Source organism: Pyrus communis, chromosome 11 (assembly GCF_041283825.1).
Source record: "Pyrus communis isolate YQ-2024b chromosome 11, ASM4128382v1, whole genome shotgun sequence".
Lineage (NCBI taxonomy): Eukaryota > Viridiplantae > Streptophyta > Magnoliopsida > Rosales > Rosaceae > Pyrus > Pyrus communis.
In genome coordinates, this window is record NC_142575.1 from 530,034 (window position 1) to 549,654 (window position 19,621).

Genomic DNA, 19,621 nt, shown 5'->3' on the forward strand with positions numbered 1-19,621 from the left:
TTGATTTTTATTTTTGGCGTGCGGGACATGGAGAGGTGAGTGTCCATCAGCAACTCGAAATAAGTGGTTAATTACGTAGGAAATAAAAGGTCTCGACTCCCTTTTGAGTCTTTTGACATATCAAGACATAAACCAAGCCTTCATCTCTTTTGACATGCGCATGTGAGCCAAAAGAGCAAGTACACATTTTATCTTATCTTTCTCACATCCAAATCAAAATGTTGGATATCTCCTCTTTCTTTTCTTTGTTGATTTTTATATTCTCCTTTTCCCCTTTCTTTTTCTTATTTTTTCAAATTTTCTTTAATCCGTGAGTAGTCTGAAAAATAAACCGTGGAACTTTGACACTAAGAAATTAAATGGGTGAATGTTTAAAAAATCAGACGACTTGGTAGGCTGGACTACCAAAGACAAACCCTTTATTTTCATTTGGTAATGTTTCTAATCAGTATCAACGCGACTAACATAATGAAAATTGGTCTAGCAGTGCAAAGTCTTCAATTTATCGAACTTGTTGGATTAAGTCATGAGTTCAGATCTCATGAGCCACGTTAAAAATAATCGATTTCAATTGATTCATATCCAATAGAAACAATTGGACACCAAACTTTGAGAAAAGGATAAGAGAGAGAGTTGGGTGGAAGTAAGAAACAGAAAATGAAATTTCATTAAACAGTAGCCAATGGATAGGTAAGCTCATTAAAGAGTGATGGAGGTGAGCTATTAATATTTTGTGAGTCCAAAAGCAATATCCAACCCTTCCCAATGTCTTGTCTGTCTCCCTCACTTTGTTATTTGTCCTCTCCCCTAAATTGGGGTTTTGACATGGGCTCTATCACCCATGTTGGAGTTGAAGTTAAAATCAAACATCTAAGAAGGGGGTTAAACACCATTTTAGTCCCTCTATTTTGCTTGCATTTTGTTTGATTCATTATGTTTTACATTTAACTTTCAAATTGCGTTACGCTTTAGTGGTATTCTTATTCGCTTGTAAGTGAGAAAATTCAGGTTCGATTTGAATGAATGATGAGTTTTATATCTATTTATGCTGATTAATTATGCATTTAATCCAAAATTACCTTCCAATTTCATTGTGTATACAAATTTGTGTTTTGAGTTAGGTCATTCCGTTACGGCTTAGTGACATTCTTGGTCACTTGTTTGATTTCAATGAATGACGAGTTCAATACCTATTTATACTGATTAATTATGCACTTTAAGCCAAAATCACATTCAAATTTTGTTGTATAAACAAATTTGTGTGTTTGAATTTAACTAATTAGGTCATTGTATTTCATCCCGTCAATGGCAACGCTGGTCCATCTTATTTAATTTGACGTTAATTTATATATGCGAGTCTTTGCATTTGTGCAACGTGTTAGAGTAACGCTCTAATTAAATGGAAAGAACAAAAAGCTTTAACCATTTTAGTTTTTCAGCCTATACGTACAGAAATTACTTATCAAAATACAAAATCAGATGTTGGTGAGCCCATGGTCCAGCTGTACTCTTTGGTCTAGAGAGATAAAGAAACAAGAGACTGCAAGCAAGTCTTCTCTTCTAGAGAGAGAGAGAGAGAGAGTGAAAGAGAGAGAAGATGTGCCCTCACATTTTGATGTTGTTCTAAGTATAACTTCTCAGTTGGTGGAGGCAGACTTCTATTTTTTTATTTTCTGCATTTTTTTGTTTGCATTTGCAGTGATAAAAAGGAAAAACAAACCTCCCCAGAAGAAAACAGAAGGCTTCCAGTTCATTTATGCTATCTGCTGGATCGGATTCAAGAAATTGAAATTCCAGCTCCGAAGTGGCTTCTCGATCCAAGCTTCCTCCAACCATTTTTCTATGAGCTTGTGATTCGCAGATGGACCAGAACACTGAACAGTCTTCCAATGCTCAGAGGGGCTTCAGAGTTCAAGCTCCACTGGTTAGTCTCCTCGCTGATATCTGAACCCAATTTCCTTTTTATGTTTTTATAATTTTTTCATGGCATTTGGGAGATACCCAGATGAAAGTTTAGCTAAATTGTGAAAAATTGTGAAGAAATTTTGGATTTTTCTTTTCGGTTTGTGTTTTCTTAAGATTGTAGAGGTGCTCAGCAAGTATTTTTGTTGAATGTGTGATTCTTTGGGGAAAGGTTTTGAATTTTTATTGTATGAGGCTTCTTCCCAAATGGATCTTCCTACATCTATGTATAAACGCTGGTATACCAAGAATACGCAAGAAAGGTACTTTGAATTGTTAATTCATCGCCAGAGACGGCTTAGAACCAATAGTTCATTATCTAACGGACTTTTCCATAGGGGATGGGGAAATGTTTGACTTTGATTCTTATGAGAATTTAGCTGAATTATGCAAAATTTTTGAGAAAAGATTGGACATTTGGTTGTGAGCTTGCGTGTTTGAGGTTATCTGGTTCTTCGTGCTTTGCATTGTCCTTTTGCTTCTTCTGTTTTCATGAGCTTTTATGGAACTTTGGAATTATTTTTTGAGCATACAGGTTCTGGAAATGCTAAAGCTTAACTTCTTTCTTTTGTGATTTATTTCATGGGGGTTATGGTGATCTAAGGATTAAATCCTAGTGCTTTATTAACAGAGTGAACTTTTTCGAAGAAGGAATTTGATGATCATTTGTTAGGATTGTTCTCACTCCGCAAGCTGCGGATTTTTGCTTCTTGAGTACTCTAATAAATGCCCTTGAGGTGCCTGTTCTGATTTCGTGGTGTTGGGATTGTGTTGGCTGCTAATCAATGATGATCAAGTTGGAACCTAAGATCTCTCTCTCTCGGTTTAATTATAAAGTGTGTTCTTCCCAAATGTCCGCATTAAAGAACAAAGTTAGAGAAAGGAGGTCATTCATGTTATCCTGTCCTAGCTTTTTGTTGCTAAGAAATTAGTGTTTTTTCACAATTAGCTGCCTTCAACATGAGTTTCAATTATGTTCTTGTAACATTTACAAGTTTTTTTGGATGAAATTACTGCATTTACTTTTCAGTACTTCGAGGGTTATTCAAGCCATTTCTATCTTGTTCTCTGGTGTGCATTTGGATGAGGGACTTGGGCCAAATTTATTAGGAATGCACTACAAAAATTAGAAAGAGGATCTCGAAATGACTAGATGCAATGCGTTTGAGAGAACTTTCAAATGACTCCTTAGAGTTCCGTAAAGTTGTCATATGAAAGTCCTGTGTTTAGTGTCTTTGTAGTGTATTTTAGTAATAGCTTTGTAGTGCTTGAGTAGTTCATTTGTTGGGCAACCATATCATTCTTTTTGCATGATAAATTATATGTAGATAAATACATACATCCTTTAACTCCTCCACCTCTTTCGTGCTGTGGAAAAGGATTCAATTGCTACTATCATTTTTTTGTATTTTATACTTTTGTTACCATCCCAGATTTGTTTTTTTATTTTGGTGGTGTAATTCATGTTATTAACCTAAGCAGTACCATATAATGTCACCAACTCTGTGCCTACCGTATATCTATTGTCATAAGCACGTCAAATTATATGTCACGGACTTGTGGCCACTAGCTTCCCCTCGGTGTTTCTAACTTACCTTTTACTTTTGTTATCTCATGCATCCTGACATGCCTTGGTTTGCAGGTTGACTCCGTATCATGCTATTGTAAAGTAGATGCGGGCTTAAAAACAGTTGCAGGAGCAAGAAAGTTTGTCCCAGGATCAAAAATTTGCATCCAGCCTGATATCAATCCTAATGCGCACAGGGGAAAAAACTTGCGCAGGGAAAGGACGAGAATCCAGCCACCCCTCCTGCCTGGTCTACCTGATGATCTTGCAATTGCTTGTTTAATCAGAGTACCCCGTGTTGAACATAGAAAACTCCGTCTAGTTTGCAAAAGGTGGTATCGCCTTCTAGCTGGAAACTTCTTTTATTCGCTTAGAAAAAGTCTTGGAATGGCAGAAGAATGGGTTTATGTTATCAAAAGAGACCGTGATGGAAGGATCTCTTGGCATGCTTTTGATCCTACATACCAGCTCTGGCAGCCGCTTCCACCCGTTCCTGGTGAGTATTCTGCCGCGCTTGGTTTTGGTTGTGCTGTCCTTAGCGGTTGTCACCTGTACTTGTTTGGAGGAAAAGATCCATTGAAGGGATCTATGAGAAGGGTTATTTTTTACAGTGCTCGGACAAATAAATGGCACAGGGCACCAGATATGCTTCGGAAACGCCATTTCTTTGGCTCTTGTGTTATTAATAATTGTCTTTATGTAGCCGGTGGGGAGTGTGAAGGAATTCAAAGGACTCTTCGTTCTGCTGAAATTTATGATCCGAACAAAAATCGGTGGAGCTTTATTTCCGATATGAGCACAGCTATGGTGCCCTTTATTGGGGTGGTTCATGATGGAATGTGGTTCCTAAAAGGACTTGGGTCACACCGTGAGGTAATGAGTGAAGCCTATACTCCCGAAGCCAATACCTGGACCCCTATTAGTGACGGGATGGTTGCTGGGTGGCGCAACCCGAGTATTTCTTTAAATGGGCAGCTCTATGCTCTGGACTGCCGTGATGGGTGCAAGCTTAGGGTCTATGATCGAGTATCAGATTCATGGATCAAATTTATAGATAGCAAGCTTCATCTAGGGAGTTCTCGTGCTTTGGAGGCTGCTGCACTTGTTCCCCTTAACGGGAAGCTTTGCATTATTCGTAATAACATGAGCATCAGTTTAGTTGATGTTTCAAGTCCGGATAAACATGTCGAAAGCAACCCTCAGCTTTGGGAAAATATCGCCGGTAAAGGTCATTTCAGAACTCTGGTCTCCAATTTATGGTCAAGTATAGCAGGCCGAACTGGTTTGAAGAGTCACATTGTACACTGTCAAGTGCTCCAAGCATGACAAGCTGAGAACTGGCGTCGGTGTTGCTTGTGCTTTGTGTTAAGGAAGAGTAGAGATGAGAAGCATTGTTGGTGCATCTGTAGAGCCAAGGCGGTCATCTCTTGCAAGAGATCTGGTATGTGACTGGAGATACTGGTTTCGGAAATAGAATTTCGATGTTGTTGGCCTCGGAAAAAGATTTATGAGGCCATTTCTTTACATTCATGATCAAGAGAGAGCAGATAAATGTGCAAATCTAGTTATATTGGTCTAGGCCTTTTTGTCTTGTGCTATGGGGATTTTATGTTTAGTAGCATGTAATCTTAGAGATGCTTTTGTGAATATACGTGTCATTAGAGATCATTCAATATATTTTTTTCATTAGAATAATGCTTGGCTACTCAAAGCTTTTTGCTTCTAATTCATATGCTTTCGTGTTTTTTATTAGAACTGTATAAATCACTATAAAGATGATGTCTGCAAAAAAAATCAATTAAAACTAAGGTGGTTTAGTTATCGAATTGTATAATCACAAATGGACGAAAATGGTAGAAGTATGCAAAGTGATTTATAATATGAACTGTTCCGATTATAAGCGCAAAGTAACGAGTAACAACAGACATATTTCAAACTCCACGAGCAATCATATCCTGAAACCGTTTGAACGACTCTTCCCTTTGAATCTTGAGCTGGTTTCTGAACTTTATGATGAAGGCATCAGCCATTTCATTGACGTCGCCTTCCTGATCATCTGCCGCATTCCTCCGGCTCACCATCTGTTTCTTCTTAGTATTCTCCTTTTCCTTCTGAATCCTTTTGCTCCCGCCGGCAGCAGCAACCTCTCGACAAACATCCATCGCAGCAGCTTGCTCGGAAAGTTCAATACCCTAAAGGGTTTGATCAATTTCTTGACGTCGGATTCGGCAAGGGATTGAAGAGAAACGTGCCCCAAAACTCAAAGTCGATTTACGTTGTTTGGATTGAGCACGATGAATGTATTTATAGCTTCAAACGTTTCTAAAAACTTAAAAGCATGGATTGAAGCGAAGGAAAGGAAAGGAAAGAAAGAGCAAAGAAGTTACAAAAGAGTAACAAAATTATGCTTACCCATAGTGAAAAAGCATTTTTATAATTTTATGCATGTCAAATAGGTCAAAGATTGTATATAAATATATAATTACTATTCTATTGGCAAGTTGGTGAAAAAAATTAAGTAAAATATTTGGAACAAAGCTTGGCTACTCCTACTCTCTCCCAATAACAAGTTGACCAGTGTCCAAGTTGTTAGTTCATGTTTTAATTTTTTAATTTTTTTGGATACTTGTCAAGTTGTTATTGGGTGAGAATAGAAGCTCGTGCTTGTTTTAAAGCAGCCAAGCTTTGTTCAAATATTTGGATGGATAATTGAGACCCTAATCATTAATTAATTAGGCTGATCTTAGATGACCTAATCATAGACTAATAGTGCATGCCGATTGTTATGGTAATATTTATTTTTTAATTTAAATATATTAGCCATTATTGATTGCAAGATTCAACCCTCCAAGACTTTAAAATTGGTGTTATTTGTAGAGTTCACATTGGATTTGGTTCTAAAATACATGATTAAATATGATTAATTAAGTCTTCGGTTTCTAAACAAATCTAATTACATAATAATAGTTGACCACAAGGATTTGGTTCTAGTTCATACTTCATTGTACAGACATTAACCAATCTCTCTAGGAGAGTTTTTACCTTTGCTTTCAGTATGGATCTGCCACTTTACGCCGTTACATGGTCGATCTGTATTGTGCGTTGTGGCTCGAGTAGGTTTTACGAGGCTTTGGTGGTTGAATCTGAAGTTCTTTTGTGTTTGCATGTTTCTCTTTAGATCATTTCATCTTTGCATTCGGATTCGTCACAGAAATGACGTCGAATGGTTTACTAGAGAAACAGCTTTGCCTTCGGATTCGTTATATGAAAGCCAAGAATACGTCAGAAAGGTAAATTTTAGAATATGTATGAAAGCCAAGCAGCAGGGACAATGGGAGACTCAATCCCTATCCACTGCATACTGTTTCACTTGTAGAAACAGCTTAATGCTGCTGTATCTTTTCCCTTACAAATTTAGGAAGAAAAGAAGAAAGAAGGTCCACCAAATAATTTATTGACAAGCATGAAATTTTTATACGTATACACACACACACACACACACACACACTCATTAATCACAAGGTTTACAACAGAGCAACCCCTCTCTTGCGCTCTCTCTCTCTCTCTGCTACGAAGAATTCATATGCACATTTATTTGCTTCTCCTGGCCACCTTGTTCAAGCATACAGATGACTGCAAGAGATCGATGGAAAGATCTGCAGATGGTTTCCTTCTTCCATGCAGTGATTGCATTGTACTTTTTCTACCTGCAACAATATCGGGGCAGCTTCATTAGTCCTCCCAAGATTACCCTAATTTTCGATTTTAGCAAGTAAAGCCTACATTAGGCCAATGCCCATGAAGCCAATTTAATGAAGCAAGTTAGTTATACTTTTGCTTAAGAAATCTAGACAGAAACTTTTTACTTTTAAATAGAATCAAATCCTCCCTCTTTCAATAATTGGTGAAAATTTGGGTTTAAAATGTTGTCTTTCGAACATAAAACATACAGCCGGGAAGCTGCACAATGTTGTCCAGCTTCCCAGCTGTATGATTAGTGCTTCACATATGAAGGTTTTAGGGCTTCAACAATACAAATTTGGTTTTGATTTTGGATTTGTTTTTATAGTAACCTAGAAAGCCTTTTCATCATGCAGCATCACTATAAACTTCTTTTTGAATGATCCCTGCAGAAAACTTGAAGAGATTACAAGATTTTCACCAGCATAGCTCCACCAAATCTCGTTAAATGGAGAAATGATAATGCAATGCCGCCCTTAACGATAAACAGATTTAGAGACACGTTAGTACAAATTGCTAAATGACACATCGGAACTGAACCAGCTCATTAAGTACTGAGAACTTCCTGCATCAGAAATTAAGAAAATAAGGTCCAAGATGGGGTTGATAAAGTTGATCTTTCGACCTGAGACCTGAACCTCCAATATTTGAACACTATCTATAGGAGAAAACTAAGCAATGCCCCAAAGAGTCAGAGCATGGATAGTAGTGAAACAAAGCGAAACAAGATTGGAACAAAATTTGCATTTCTGATGTCCAGTGCCTATATGGAAGTAAAGAATGCGAGATTCCAAATTTTGGTGATTCAAATGTCAAGTGCCTATATTATCACCCGAATATTATTGAAATCCTTGATCTTTCTTGAGCATGATCACAACATTCTACATTCAGATCGAACAAGTCGTTAATCAGAAAAAAAAAGAAAAACACACACACACACAACTTCACTGTTTATCATAGGTCCTGAAGAGAAATCAAAGCCAAAGACAGATATATTCCTTTCAATCTGTCTGCAATAAATCTTTTGATCTTCTGTTGGTCTAATAATCTAATCTGCCGAGACAAACAATCAACAAACATTCAGTTTCCTCCGGTTTGATTCGATTATTTTTTTTTCAATAGCCTAGCCTACAATTAATCTTACAAATATCAAACTCAGAGGAAAAATATAAAGGGCTGAACTTCCTGAAAAATCCAAATGCTTCTGTGGATTTTTTGTTTTGTTTTGTTTTGTTGCTACAAGCGTTATTAGATAGGTGGATTTACACAAACCCGAAGTGCACGAGTAAACGCTCATAACCACTTGAGCTACACGCAAAAACCAGTAACAAAAAATTCTAGTCTTTCCCATTTAATCCAACAAAAAACAAATAAAACCAATAATTCTGTATTTTCTAGAAGGAAAGAATAATACCTCAGATTGACTCAACAGAACCACTTCCGACACCATGGCAAGCCTTGTTCTTACACTCAGGAATATCTTCAAACTGTTTCGCCGGCAGCTTCTCCGACAAGGCACCAACGTAAAACTCAACGGAATCCGATCCTTTGTCACGGTGAATCCCGGTAACAGAAACCCAAATAAAAAGCTTCTTGGCTTGAATCCCAGACACATCAGAAACTGCCCCATAACTCAGCTTCCCTTTAATATGCTTGTTGTAGTAAACCAACTGATCAAAGTGTACATAACACGGGCTTCCGAGGAAGATCTCAAAGCTTCCATCTTCTGCGAGAGTGTAGGATTTTACGTTGTTGGGTAAGAGACCCTTTGGGAGGCCGTACTTGGGGAGGAGGTCGTGGACGTCTGCGATTGATACGGAGGTGTTGGATGGACCGTTGGGATTGGGTTTGAGGTATCTGAGGGATAGAGTTAGATCGGTTTTTGAGAAAAGGATTAGGAGGAGAAGGTAGAGAGAGATCTGAGCGGTGCCTGGTGCCATTGTTGCCTCCGAGGAAGAAAGGTGAGAGTTTGACTTGGGGAAGAACAGAGGAGGGAGAGAGATGGAAGTTTAGGAGAATGCTGAGGGGTAATATAGGAAGAAAAATTTGTTCTATGATTGGGCTGGATGGTTGTTGGTAGGTATCTTTAGTTGGAGGGAAAGTCCAATGCAATTCTTTGTTACGAGGGCAAGTTAATGACATTTTTAACCATGTTCAATTATTCCAAATTGTAACATCCATTCCCAAGGACAAATGTGAAAGTCCAATACAAGATGATTATATTTCCCCACCCACTTTGTACTACGGTTTAATATTATTTCTCTTCACTTTAAGTGATAGGTCTTAGGTTTGAATTTTAAAAATAATGAGTTGGCAATCAATTTATTCCTCCATCCTCTTATTATAAATATATTGATTTCGGTATTTAAAAAAATGGTTATGTTGTTGATTACATATGTTATATGGATATATATATAAATTTTTGGTAACGTGAACGACACTCATAAAGCAAATTGATGGCGTTATGGAACAAGAAAATGATAACGTAAGATAAAAAGTACATGTTGTCAAAAGAAGAAAGCAAACACAATCAAATTTCTAAGCGCTCCCTGCATCCTGGTCATCCACACGGTTATCATCACACAGCCTATCATTTACATTGTCTAGGAATCGGAAATCTGAATATCGCCATGTCTTCTTAACCATCAAAGGACCACAAACTCCCCAAAATCCTACGATGAACCCAAGTACAACGAAAATACGAAACCATGGAATTTGATCCCGATTGTTCTTATTAGCCGTGTCATGCTGTCATCAACACCATTGATCTGTCTGCATTCATTTGGAAGTGGAGTGCCACAAAGTTTTGGATTCCCCTCAAATGCAGAAGAACTGAAGCCTTGGAGCGGAGTGCTTTACGGTGTTGGTCCTTCAAGAGTATTGTATGAGCAGTCAAAATCATTCAAGAAACTGAGGCTCGCCGATGACACCATGTGATATTTGTCAAGCTACTCACACTTCAGAGCTCATCACAGTGGCTGGCAGGCTCTACTCTGTTCCACCGCAAACAAATGTATCTACGACTGCAGGATGTTCTACAGCTTCTGCTGTTATTTTCCTGACGTGTTATAGAATGCGATGCAGCCTCTCTGAGCACTCACGATCTGTTATTCGAATGTACTGCTGCTGCCAGTTTGAGATTCTGTTATTTCAAGCTCGTAAATTTGATTCACCACATACTAACTCGACTGGTGTCTTGCCAATGAGCCTTTCCTCCAAGAAAGTCCTCGAAAGCAATCTGCGACTGGGTCACTGAGCTCTAACAATATAGAGGAAAACCTGAGATTCTTTCCTTGAAATCCTTGTCCTTCCTCTCCCTCGATGGCAGCAAATCGACCTATGTATATCGACTTGTTACAAATGTCTTGTATTTCTATCCCTTCCCCATTCAATCAATTCTTTGGGCGAGCAAATTCCAGCCAGCTGTTTATGGCTTGGTTGAGTTCGATGGATTCCGAAATCTTCAACGTCCCGATCATCAAATTTCAACATGCATGCTTTAGGGTTTGAATTCGATTGCGGTTCATCATGCATACTTCGATTAATTGGCATAATCTTCAGCTAACAACATTAATATGTTGCCTTCGTGTTATGTTTCCAGATTAGTCTGTCAAGTAAAGTAAAACGAACATTCATTTCAGAAGGATGTCAAAGAGAGGAGATAGTTTGCCTCCGATTTCCACCGACACTCACGACAACGCTAACAAGGTAATATCACCAAGATGCACACATATCCATTTCAACTTTCACCCTTGATATTAACGGGTAGAAGTAACAGTCTTGAGTTTTAACATCCAGCTTAATATATACAAGATTTGATTACGTCATACACGATATTTGACGATAATGCAGTCTGCAGATACAAACTACGCAGTTCGAACGAGTAACACTAGTAAATTCCCTTATGGAGTACATAACACTGATTTCTTCTAAAACCAAACTCGACGGCTTTGTGAGTCTGGAAGTGTGAACTACTTCTTGGAGAGCCCCTTTGCTCAGCCACTCCATCGTACAGCATAACCACTTGGTGGTGTCTATTCGGTAATTAGCATCTCAATTTCTTCCACCGGGGTTGGAAGCTGCAAATCACCACAGGAAAAGAACATGTTACATACATATCGGTAGGGTGAAGCACAACGAGTACGGATTCCAATTTGAACACAGCATAAAAAATTTCAGGAAGATAAACTTTTAACCTCAAAGCTCACTTAATGCAGAGATTAAGACAACCTATAGCAAAGGTTTAGTCACTTGTAATCATGTGATTCTAAGGTTCTTATCTGTGCCAAGGTTCCCAACAGAGCAAAAATGACTTAAGAATTAACTAAACCCTATGGCATCTTTAATAACTCTGAAACTGTGGTCGCTCATTGTCAGTGTAAAAATATAACCCAAAAATAAAAAATAAAAAAATAAAAACCAAATGGAGGTACTAATTTTCGTGTGATTGAAGAGTTCCATGAAATCCACTTGTTTGATTTTCAGAGATCTCTAGAGAACATTCCTTGTCCTTTAACTCCCAAGTTAACATTAAGAAGCCACAGATACAACAATCTCATCCTCACAAGACACAAGCCTATGCAAATGCTTACTCCCAAAACTCAAGATTTCTCACATTTTCAAAAGAGAGATAACAATCAATAAATCCCAACACACCCTTCTTCCCCATGGTGGGACCACCCAATTTCCTATCGTTCATTTAATATCGTAGATTCTAGATCAATCTTTAAGGTGCAACACGCACACACCAGTTTGAACTGATAATGTTATGCATGAGAAACATATTGAGCATCCACAACCCCCCATCCCAGTTCCAACCCACATATTGAAACCCTTTTATGATATCAAACCAACCGTAAACCACAAAACAGAAACGGCCTCATAGTATCTAACCCGACAAACTAGCAGAGGATGAGAGGATAAAAATTACGCATGAATAGTCCCTTTCTTTCATGAAGAACTTTCAGTGTACTTACCTTCCAATAAAATGCTCCTAAATTTTGGTGACTTGGTTTTCATGATACACCCACACTAGACTTTAATTCAATTTCCATTAGACTTAAAAACATGATCTCATTCCCTACGAATTCAACCATTCAATGAAACCGACCATAGCTTCACTCAACAAATAAACATGCCAGTACAGTCTAATTCAATGTAATGCATAAGCTTCGCATAAGACAAGTTTGCAGACTCTGCACACTGTGTCGTTTGTTACGCATGTCGTCAGGTTGTAGACAGAATAATTTGCTGTCCAAGCTGTTATATGCTCATGCCTTTCGCATGCAGCCGCCCAACTGTCCCAGTAGTTTATTAGGGACACCTAACACTCTTTCTGGTCTTATAAGCAAGCTGATGATTAAGGAAGTTCTTGAGGAGCTTTCCTCAATAGGACCACTCAACTCTATGCATTTTTGTTGTTTTCCATTTCAGTTCGAATCAATTACTTCCACAAATTCAAATAACTTAACTACCTGCTCAACTACAAGGAAAAACAATGATAATCCAGAAATTGAATTAAACTTCTCAATATAATCACACACAAAACCTTTACAAACAAAATTGATTTGTTTTTGTTGTTTTCCATTTCGGTTCGTATCGATTACATCCACAGATTCAAATAACTTAACTACCTCCCCAATTACCAGGAAAAATAATGACAATTCAGAAAGTGAATTAAACTTCTCATATAATCACACACAAAACACAATCTTTACAAACAAAATTAATTCTTTTTAACAAAGATGACCACTTCAAGGATTCAATTTATACTTTAATTATCTAATTTAGCTCTAAAATTACAAACCCAGAAGCATAAAGTTGCAAGAATTCAAAACTCAAAAATCCAATTTACACACAATAATTCAATAAAAAAACATAAAATTATAAAACCCCAAAAGCAATCAAGAAGCGATAAATAAACAGTTACTTAAGTAATCAAATAAATAAAATACCTGAATGCCCCGTTTGAACAACCCGACGCAAGAACCCGATAACCCGTCACGGCAAGACCGGACATTTTCAAACTGATCGACGTCGAGCTTCTTGTTGATGATCCCAACAGTGAAGTAAATGCTATCCGAGGGCGGCAAATCGACCCTGATCTCGTCGACGTCGAACCAGAACAAGAACCTCTGGACCTGAATCCCCTTCAAGTCCGTGATCGCCCCGTATGTGAGCTTGCCCGTTACGGTCTTTTCGTAGTAGACCAAGTAATCGAACTGAATGTAGCAGGTCTTGGGCAAAACGACGACGAATCGGCCGTCGTCGGAGAGCGTGTAGTTGGAGACCGACGACGGTAAGAGGCCGCGGGGGAGGCCGTATTCGGGTAAAATGTCGAAGACTGCGGGTGGGGAGTTAGAGAGAGAAAGAGAGAGACTTGGGAGGACGGAGAGAGAGAAGAGGAGGATCGGGATCAGACCCAGATGGGGTTTCGGGTTCTGTGCCATATTCGGGTCGGGTGCTACAGAGAGTGTGTGTGGGTTTTGACAAAGTTCTGTGCTTTTCGGGTTCTTGAGTATCCTTTGCAGGTTGGACTTTCCGGGAAAGATTTTTGGGTGTATATATTGAGGACGTGAGGGGTTTAGAGGAGTCTGTACCGTTGGATTTGAGAGGCTTGGACGGTTTGGATTTGTTTTGAGGTTGGTGTGGTATTTATGGGAAATCATGGGTTTTTCTTGAAGTCCAGGTTGGTTGGTGGCAGAAGAATCAGATAATGGATAATGCCTTATTGGTTAAAAACGAAAAGAAAAGGATATTATGACTTGTACACAATGTTGGGTTACGATATCTCGGAGTATGAGATATTCGTTCTAATTTAAAGTATTTAGATATGTCATACTTTAGGTTACGGTAAAAATATTATCATGCCAGATCCAAAAAAATACCATTTTATATATTAAAAAAAAACCCCAAAAATTACCTCTTGATTTCACCTTATCCAATGAATTTCTCAATTAAGGGGAAAAAAAAAACACAAGAACAGTTAAGATGGATGAGTCACTATTGATAAAAAAAATATATATGGATGAGTCACTATTGATAAAAAAAATATATATGGATGAGTCACTACTATAACCAAAAAGAGGGAAGAAGATATAAATAGAAAGGTACACCAAAGCATGGGTTACATTTCATGATTCGTCAACCACAATTAGAATTTGAGTCTAAAAAAGACGTAATAATTTCTTGAACGACTTATTAATCTGACACGAAATGATATGAAAGTAATAATTTTTTAATCAACTTGTTAATGAGTTGGGTCATTATCAGATCACACGTTAAGAACTCGTTAACGAATCAAGTCGTTATTAGATCACCTATTAAGATAATGGATATGACACATAAATGACACAAATACAATTTGTTTGTTTGGTGTAGACATTAGGCATGACAATTTCTTGCACGATCCATTAATCTGACTCGAAACGACACGTTAGCGAGTCAGATTATTGTTGAGTCACCTCTTAAGAACCCATTAAGATAATGAGTTTGATACGAAACGATTTGTTAATATAAAAGGTTTGACACAGAAGTGACACGAATACTACATGAAGTTTCTAGCATTTTTATATGCTAAGGAATATGTTTCGTTAAGTTTAGATCGTCTGCACATACGTAATTTTTTTTTTCTTCAAGAGGATCAGCTAATGGTTTTATCACGATAATTTCTGGTGGCTCACAGCTGGTGGCGATGCATATTGTTAAATTTTACGCATGAGCATACTTATGATATTGTCTTTCAATGCAAGGCCGGTATAGAAGCTTGAAGCCCATGTGGCTTTGTAATGTACCATGGCCATAGCTTTGGGCTTGAATTGGAGATGACGAACAATAATGAAAAAGGGTTTGTGCTTTACGAACAAAAATGAAAAAGAGACGACAAAGTGACTGTTTTCTATTGTAATTAAAAATTGCTACATATTTTAGCTTTTTCGCATCGAGTCTCATGATTTGTATAAGGTCGTGAAAGAGGCACTTCGTCGTGAAAGAGGGATAGCTAGCCACTAGCTCTAGCTCCTCTCAAGAGGCACTTCTTTCTCTTTAATATTAAGGAAGTGAGGAAAATTTGATCATTTGCCAAAACATTAACATCCCAATGAGATATTTCAGGACTGTGAAAACAGTGAGGTCTACTAACATTCTTGACTGTGTCTACAAACTAGAGTTTTAGATTGACAGTTTACTAACCCAATGTATCAGATTGTCTGAAAAACGAGCCCGCGAAACATTCACCAAAATTTCATTTTCTTCAAATTTTGTGGGTTACCAAAAAGAAAGAAGAGAAACTGAAGATATATAGTGTTAAGAATATAAACTTGAGACTAGGTGATCCGGCATTGGCTATCTGAAACCAATTGATATAAACTTGAGAATTCTGTTGGAGTAATGAATTGATATGGATTAGGAAAATATAAGTTGTTTTCCATAAGGATTCTAATAGGGAGTCCTCATTCCATTATGAGAAGGGATATGTGTATGAACATATAGCGACCTCTCCTCTCACAAGAACACGCTTTTTTGGAACTGAGTTCTGTTCTTAGTTTGAGCAATAAGCATCGTGACAGAGAGAAGAAGAGCAGCTGCATTCAGGTTGATCATGAATAACCATGGCTGCATCCAATGAAAGTTTTTCAGGTTAGTATGCTTCAACCTTATATGAATTGGTGTTTTGTATTTTGTTCGGTTGTGATTTGAGTAACTGAATCTTGTTTGTGGTTTAGTGTTAACATATAGGACATAAAAGTGATCAATATTCATCGTGATAGAGAGAAGAAGTGCAGCTGCATTCAGGTTGATCGTGAATAACCATGGTTGCATCCAATGAAAGTTCTTCAGGTTAGTATGCTTCAACCTTATATGAATTGGTGTTTTGTATTTTGTTCAGTTGTGATTCGAGTAACTGAATCTTGCTTGTGGTTTAGTGTTAACATATAGGACATAAAAGTGATCAATATTTGTTGCCAAAAGTGACCATTTTAGTTGCAGGCTATAATTTTGTTAACATTTGTCATTACAAATTACAAAACATGATATAAAGGGTTCGAATGATCCCAATTGATCCATACACGCCCCATAATAATATCCAATTGATTAATATATAATTAGAGAGATAAGTGCAGATGATGTGAGAGAGAGAGAGAGAGAGAGATCATTACACACAAAACGATCAGCAGTAAGGACAAGGCAGTCTTGTATCAAGCATAAAACACCAAGTGTGAAATATAAAACACCAGCAGAGTCCCAAATAGCATCTCTATTCCCATCAATCTTTTTTCCAGCCTCCCACCATCACTCTTTGCTTGAGCAACTGTACCACTGCTTGTAGAATTCACTATAACAATTAACATAAAACCAAGTAAATTAAACATTTATTACTAGATAAAAAACTATTAAATTGTAATTAAATTAATTACCATTCATAGTATGCTAAAATTCTAGGAGTAAATTTGTTAGAATACCGCTGGATAAAGGGGCAGTAGTGTTGCTTCTCGCTTCAGTCTGGTTTTCAAAATCCCGGAACATCTTCGCGTCCGGAGAGTTTGATGGCAAATTCAAGAGATCTGAATCCATCAACAACGTTGAAAATGATCAAACTAGTGATATATATAATCATGTCCATTTCTAGAGAAATTAAACTAATTAGAATATACTTCAGTTGATTATATATATGTACTTACCAATACATGTTGATATGTTGACAGGTACATGACAGGAACTAGGAAGGTTCAAAGCAAGAGTGGAATTGATCTTGAGGCCGAGTTTCGGATCGTCGCGGTCCTTGATTAGGATACAGAGGCATTTCTTGCTCTTCTGCACCACTTCTTTAATTCCACTGCAACAATCTAAGGTTGGAGTTTTGGCATCACCGCCGACGTACGGAAGACACGGGGCAAGCCCTACTAGCTGGTCTGTACATTCTGCCCTATCCTGGTCTATGTTGCAGCTGCCAAAACCAACTAGAAATATCAACACCAAGGCGCATGTGAGTGCCTGCACACTCACATCCTTTGAGTTACTCATGGTAGTGCAGAAAGAAAGGAGAGATGGGGGCCGGGAGAGAGAGAAGAAATGGGTTTTTTTATTTATTTTTTTTTGTGTGTGGTTTTTCTGCTTTTTCTTGGCTGCCCTTTTGGTTTTTATGCCATTTTGAAGGTAGTTGGGTGGTGGAGTGGCAATAATTGTGCAAGCATCTTCGTATAGTTTCATTGGAGGCTTCACATGTGAAAGGACATGTTTTATCTTGAAATCGCGGGTGCCTGTCACATAGTGCACCAAAATATCACATCTGAAACTAGAAGAAATAATGGACTCATCTGCTGTAGTGCCCTCGTTTGCGCAAACCCTGAATGAACTGAAATACTGTCCTTTTTGCAACAGCAACACCCCCACCCAAAAAAAAAAGGGGAATAAAGGGACACCGGTGTGGTAACTTCTCTTTCCCTTGATTGTACATAAAACTTGGCTTAAGGTGTTTGTACGTATCAAAAGTATTCAATTAGTAAGACTTTCGAAATAAAGATGCACCAATGTGATAATTTATATAACTCTTAATCATATATATGATGTGAATTACAATGATTGTATGAATCAAAATTGTTCAATTAGTAAGACTTCCTCAGTAAAGAGACACCGGTGCAATAACTTATATGTAACTCTTAATCATACACTACGTATGAGGTTTCACAATCGTTGAATTAGTACATACTACTTAAAAGTACATTAATATTGTAATGTTTTTCTTCTGTTTTTTCCACACATAGAGGACAGTTGGGGGATCTTTCAGTTGGCCTGAAGGATGAGTTCTGTAATGGCATAAACAAAGGGGCACTTCATTGTATTGTGTTGTATGGTATCTTTTGTTTCAGTATTAATCTCAAAACCAGAAGCAGAAAACACAAAATTTAAAATATTTCTCTAATTTGTTTCACTCAAGATCATTTTCTACGTATCTAGTTTTGGAAACTCGTGGTTATCTGGATTAAAATCTCGAACCTGTGACCATTTTCATTCATCCGTGATTAGATAATACTTACTTTATATCTCTGATAATCTTTGGAGGCAGACAAATCTGCCTTACAATGATGCTGGTGAACAAGGAAGTCGTAAAGAAGCTTTGGACTTGTTTTGCTTTTAGAAACTAGGGGTTAACTTCTTCCCCATGTGATCAAATGCTCTACTGTTTAGAACTTTGTTTCCATGTTCTCATGATGCTATAAAATTGGTTTTCTTTCCAACTTCCAACAGAGCAATATAAAGTACAGTAAGGTTGTTTCCAGAATTAATGTTTTAGACAGACAGAAGAAACACTTTCTTAAACAAAATCGAATGACATAAATTTGAACACTATTTCTGGCCGCTTCTTTTAATTTTTGTAAGTATCTTTGAAGAATGAATAAAGAATTATCATACACAATACTGAGATGAATGAACACGATAATCTTTTCTTTTAAAGATATTTATAAGTAGCGACACGGGACGAGATGAACATCAAATTCAATAACTTATCATATACAAATTTCATTTATTTAAACAAATAATGTATGGATATAGATTTCTTGTTCAAGTTAGATAAGTGGACCACTCTCTCTATCAATATTTAGGTCATTTGAGGATCACAGAAACAGGCCAGGAAAAGGAAACCACGTAATCAGATCACACCAGCACATAGGTGTTAGTTATAAATCACACCCTCATATTTAAAGCCCTTTTCCTGCTTAAACCTGTTTTTTAAGATCGGTACCTTCTAACAACTTCACGTCGATCGATCACATTACGATCACTAGTGTCCATCTTCATTAATAGGACGGTTATAACCATTTGTTTGGTTTCAATCTCGAGTTTTTGTTTTCATCTGATCTTCTTTATTTCTATCTTCTACCTTTAACCATCTTTCTTCTTCATTATTCACATGTCATGTATGCGTTTAAATCTTCTGAACCGAAAATTTGCATGTTCTACGGTTCTAAACGAAGAAAGTAGTTCTAAACGAAGAAATTTGGAATTCCAACATAAAATTAATTAGCAATATAAGGAATAGTTTAATCTCTTATAATCTCATGCAAGGTCCCTCATCTCATGAATACCATGAAAAACGTTAAGGTTCCACCATAAAACTAATTGACAACATGAGGAGTATTCCAACTTTTTATAAGCTCCAATTTTCTATTGGACCCATTCCCAACGCTAAACACTGTTAAACCTTGAGAAAAAAACAAAAAGGCTAATCTTTCTTGTAAACACTGTTAAACACTTCATTTCCTTGTGGCCCATCTACCTCGGCAAATCCGAACGACCCGCCAAGAAGACGACGCCGGCGACGAAAAAAAAGGAAACCGATACGCAGAAGGT

At 37.5% G+C, this 19,621-nt stretch overlaps 4 protein-coding genes across 5 annotated transcripts; 1 reads left to right on the forward strand and 3 right to left on the reverse strand.

Annotated features, from left to right (window-relative positions):
* The first annotated feature begins 1,457 nt into the window (after positions 1-1,457).
* LOC137742433 (F-box/kelch-repeat protein At1g55270-like) lies at positions 1,458-5,224 on the forward strand. The gene is made up of 2 exons (XM_068482299.2): positions 1,458-1,924; positions 3,605-5,224. Exons 1-2 carry the CDS (start codon positions 1,862-1,864, stop codon positions 4,853-4,855), a joined length of 1,314 nt encoding a protein of 437 aa, XP_068338400.1. The 5' UTR covers positions 1,458-1,861; the 3' UTR covers positions 4,856-5,224.
* Positions 5,225-6,962: 1,738 nt separating this feature from the next.
* LOC148692610 (uncharacterized) lies at positions 6,963-9,281 on the reverse strand. The gene is made up of 2 exons (XM_088679918.1): positions 8,685-9,281; positions 6,963-7,236 (listed from the first exon to the last, which is right to left on the reverse strand). Exon 1 carries the CDS (start codon positions 9,208-9,210, stop codon positions 8,686-8,688), a length of 525 nt encoding a protein of 174 aa, XP_088536044.1. The 5' UTR covers positions 9,211-9,281; the 3' UTR covers positions 6,963-7,236; position 8,685.
* Positions 9,282-10,984: 1,703 nt separating this feature from the next.
* Positions 10,985-13,859, reverse strand: LOC137742119 (uncharacterized protein At5g01610). Its single transcript, XM_068481876.2, has 2 exons — positions 13,225-13,859; positions 10,985-11,349 (listed from the first exon to the last, which is right to left on the reverse strand). The coding sequence occupies exons 1-2, from the start codon at positions 13,717-13,719 to the stop codon at positions 11,305-11,307; spliced, it is 540 nt and encodes a 179-aa protein (XP_068337977.1). The 5' UTR covers positions 13,720-13,859; the 3' UTR covers positions 10,985-11,304.
* Positions 13,860-15,614: 1,755 nt separating this feature from the next.
* LOC137742292 (non-specific lipid transfer protein GPI-anchored 6) lies at positions 15,615-17,433 on the reverse strand. Of its 2 annotated transcripts, XM_068482121.2 has the most exons (4): positions 16,951-17,433; positions 16,732-16,833; positions 16,429-16,604; positions 15,615-15,883 (listed from the first exon to the last, which is right to left on the reverse strand). In XM_068482121.2, exons 1-3 carry the CDS (start codon positions 17,291-17,293, stop codon positions 16,468-16,470), a joined length of 582 nt encoding a protein of 193 aa, XP_068338222.1. In that variant the 5' UTR covers positions 17,294-17,433; the 3' UTR covers positions 15,615-15,883; positions 16,429-16,467. The 2 variants fall into 2 exon arrangements, with proteins under 2 accessions (XP_068338222.1, XP_088536045.1); XM_088679919.1 differs by lacking the exon at positions 15,615-15,883 and having other exon boundaries at positions 16,347-16,604.
* Positions 17,434-19,621: the final 2,188 nt, after the last annotated feature.

What these genes read in the sequence shown, in the direction of transcription:
- LOC137742433 (XM_068482299.2), top strand. Translation starts at nt 1,862, where the DNA reads ATGGACCAGAACACTGAACAGTCTTCCAATGCTCAGAGGGGCTTCAGA. An exon ending in TCAGAGTTCAAGCTCCACTG is followed by an intron (nt 1,925 to 3,604) that starts GTTAGTCTCCTC and finishes CTTGGTTTGCAG; the next exon opens with GTTGACTCCGTATCATGCTA.
- LOC148692610 (XM_088679918.1), bottom strand. Translation starts at nt 9,210, where the DNA reads ATGGCACCAGGCACCGCTCAGATCTCTCTCTACCTTCTCCTCCTAATC.
- LOC137742119 (XM_068481876.2), bottom strand. Translation starts at nt 13,719, where the DNA reads ATGGCACAGAACCCGAAACCCCATCTGGGTCTGATCCCGATCCTCCTC. An exon ending in TGTTCAAACGGGGCATTCAG is followed by an intron (nt 11,350 to 13,224) that starts GTATTTTATTTA and finishes GGTGATTTGCAG; the next exon opens with CTTCCAACCCCGGTGGAAGA.
- LOC137742292 (XM_068482121.2), bottom strand. Translation starts at nt 17,293, where the DNA reads ATGAGTAACTCAAAGGATGTGAGTGTGCAGGCACTCACATGCGCCTTG. An exon ending in CAACATATCAACATGTATTG is followed by an intron (nt 16,834 to 16,950) that starts GTAAGTACATAT and finishes TGATGGATTCAG; the next exon opens with ATCTCTTGAATTTGCCATCA. An exon ending in TACTGCCCCTTTATCCAGCG is followed by an intron (nt 16,605 to 16,731) that starts GTATTCTAACAA and finishes TAATTGTTATAG; the next exon opens with TGAATTCTACAAGCAGTGGT.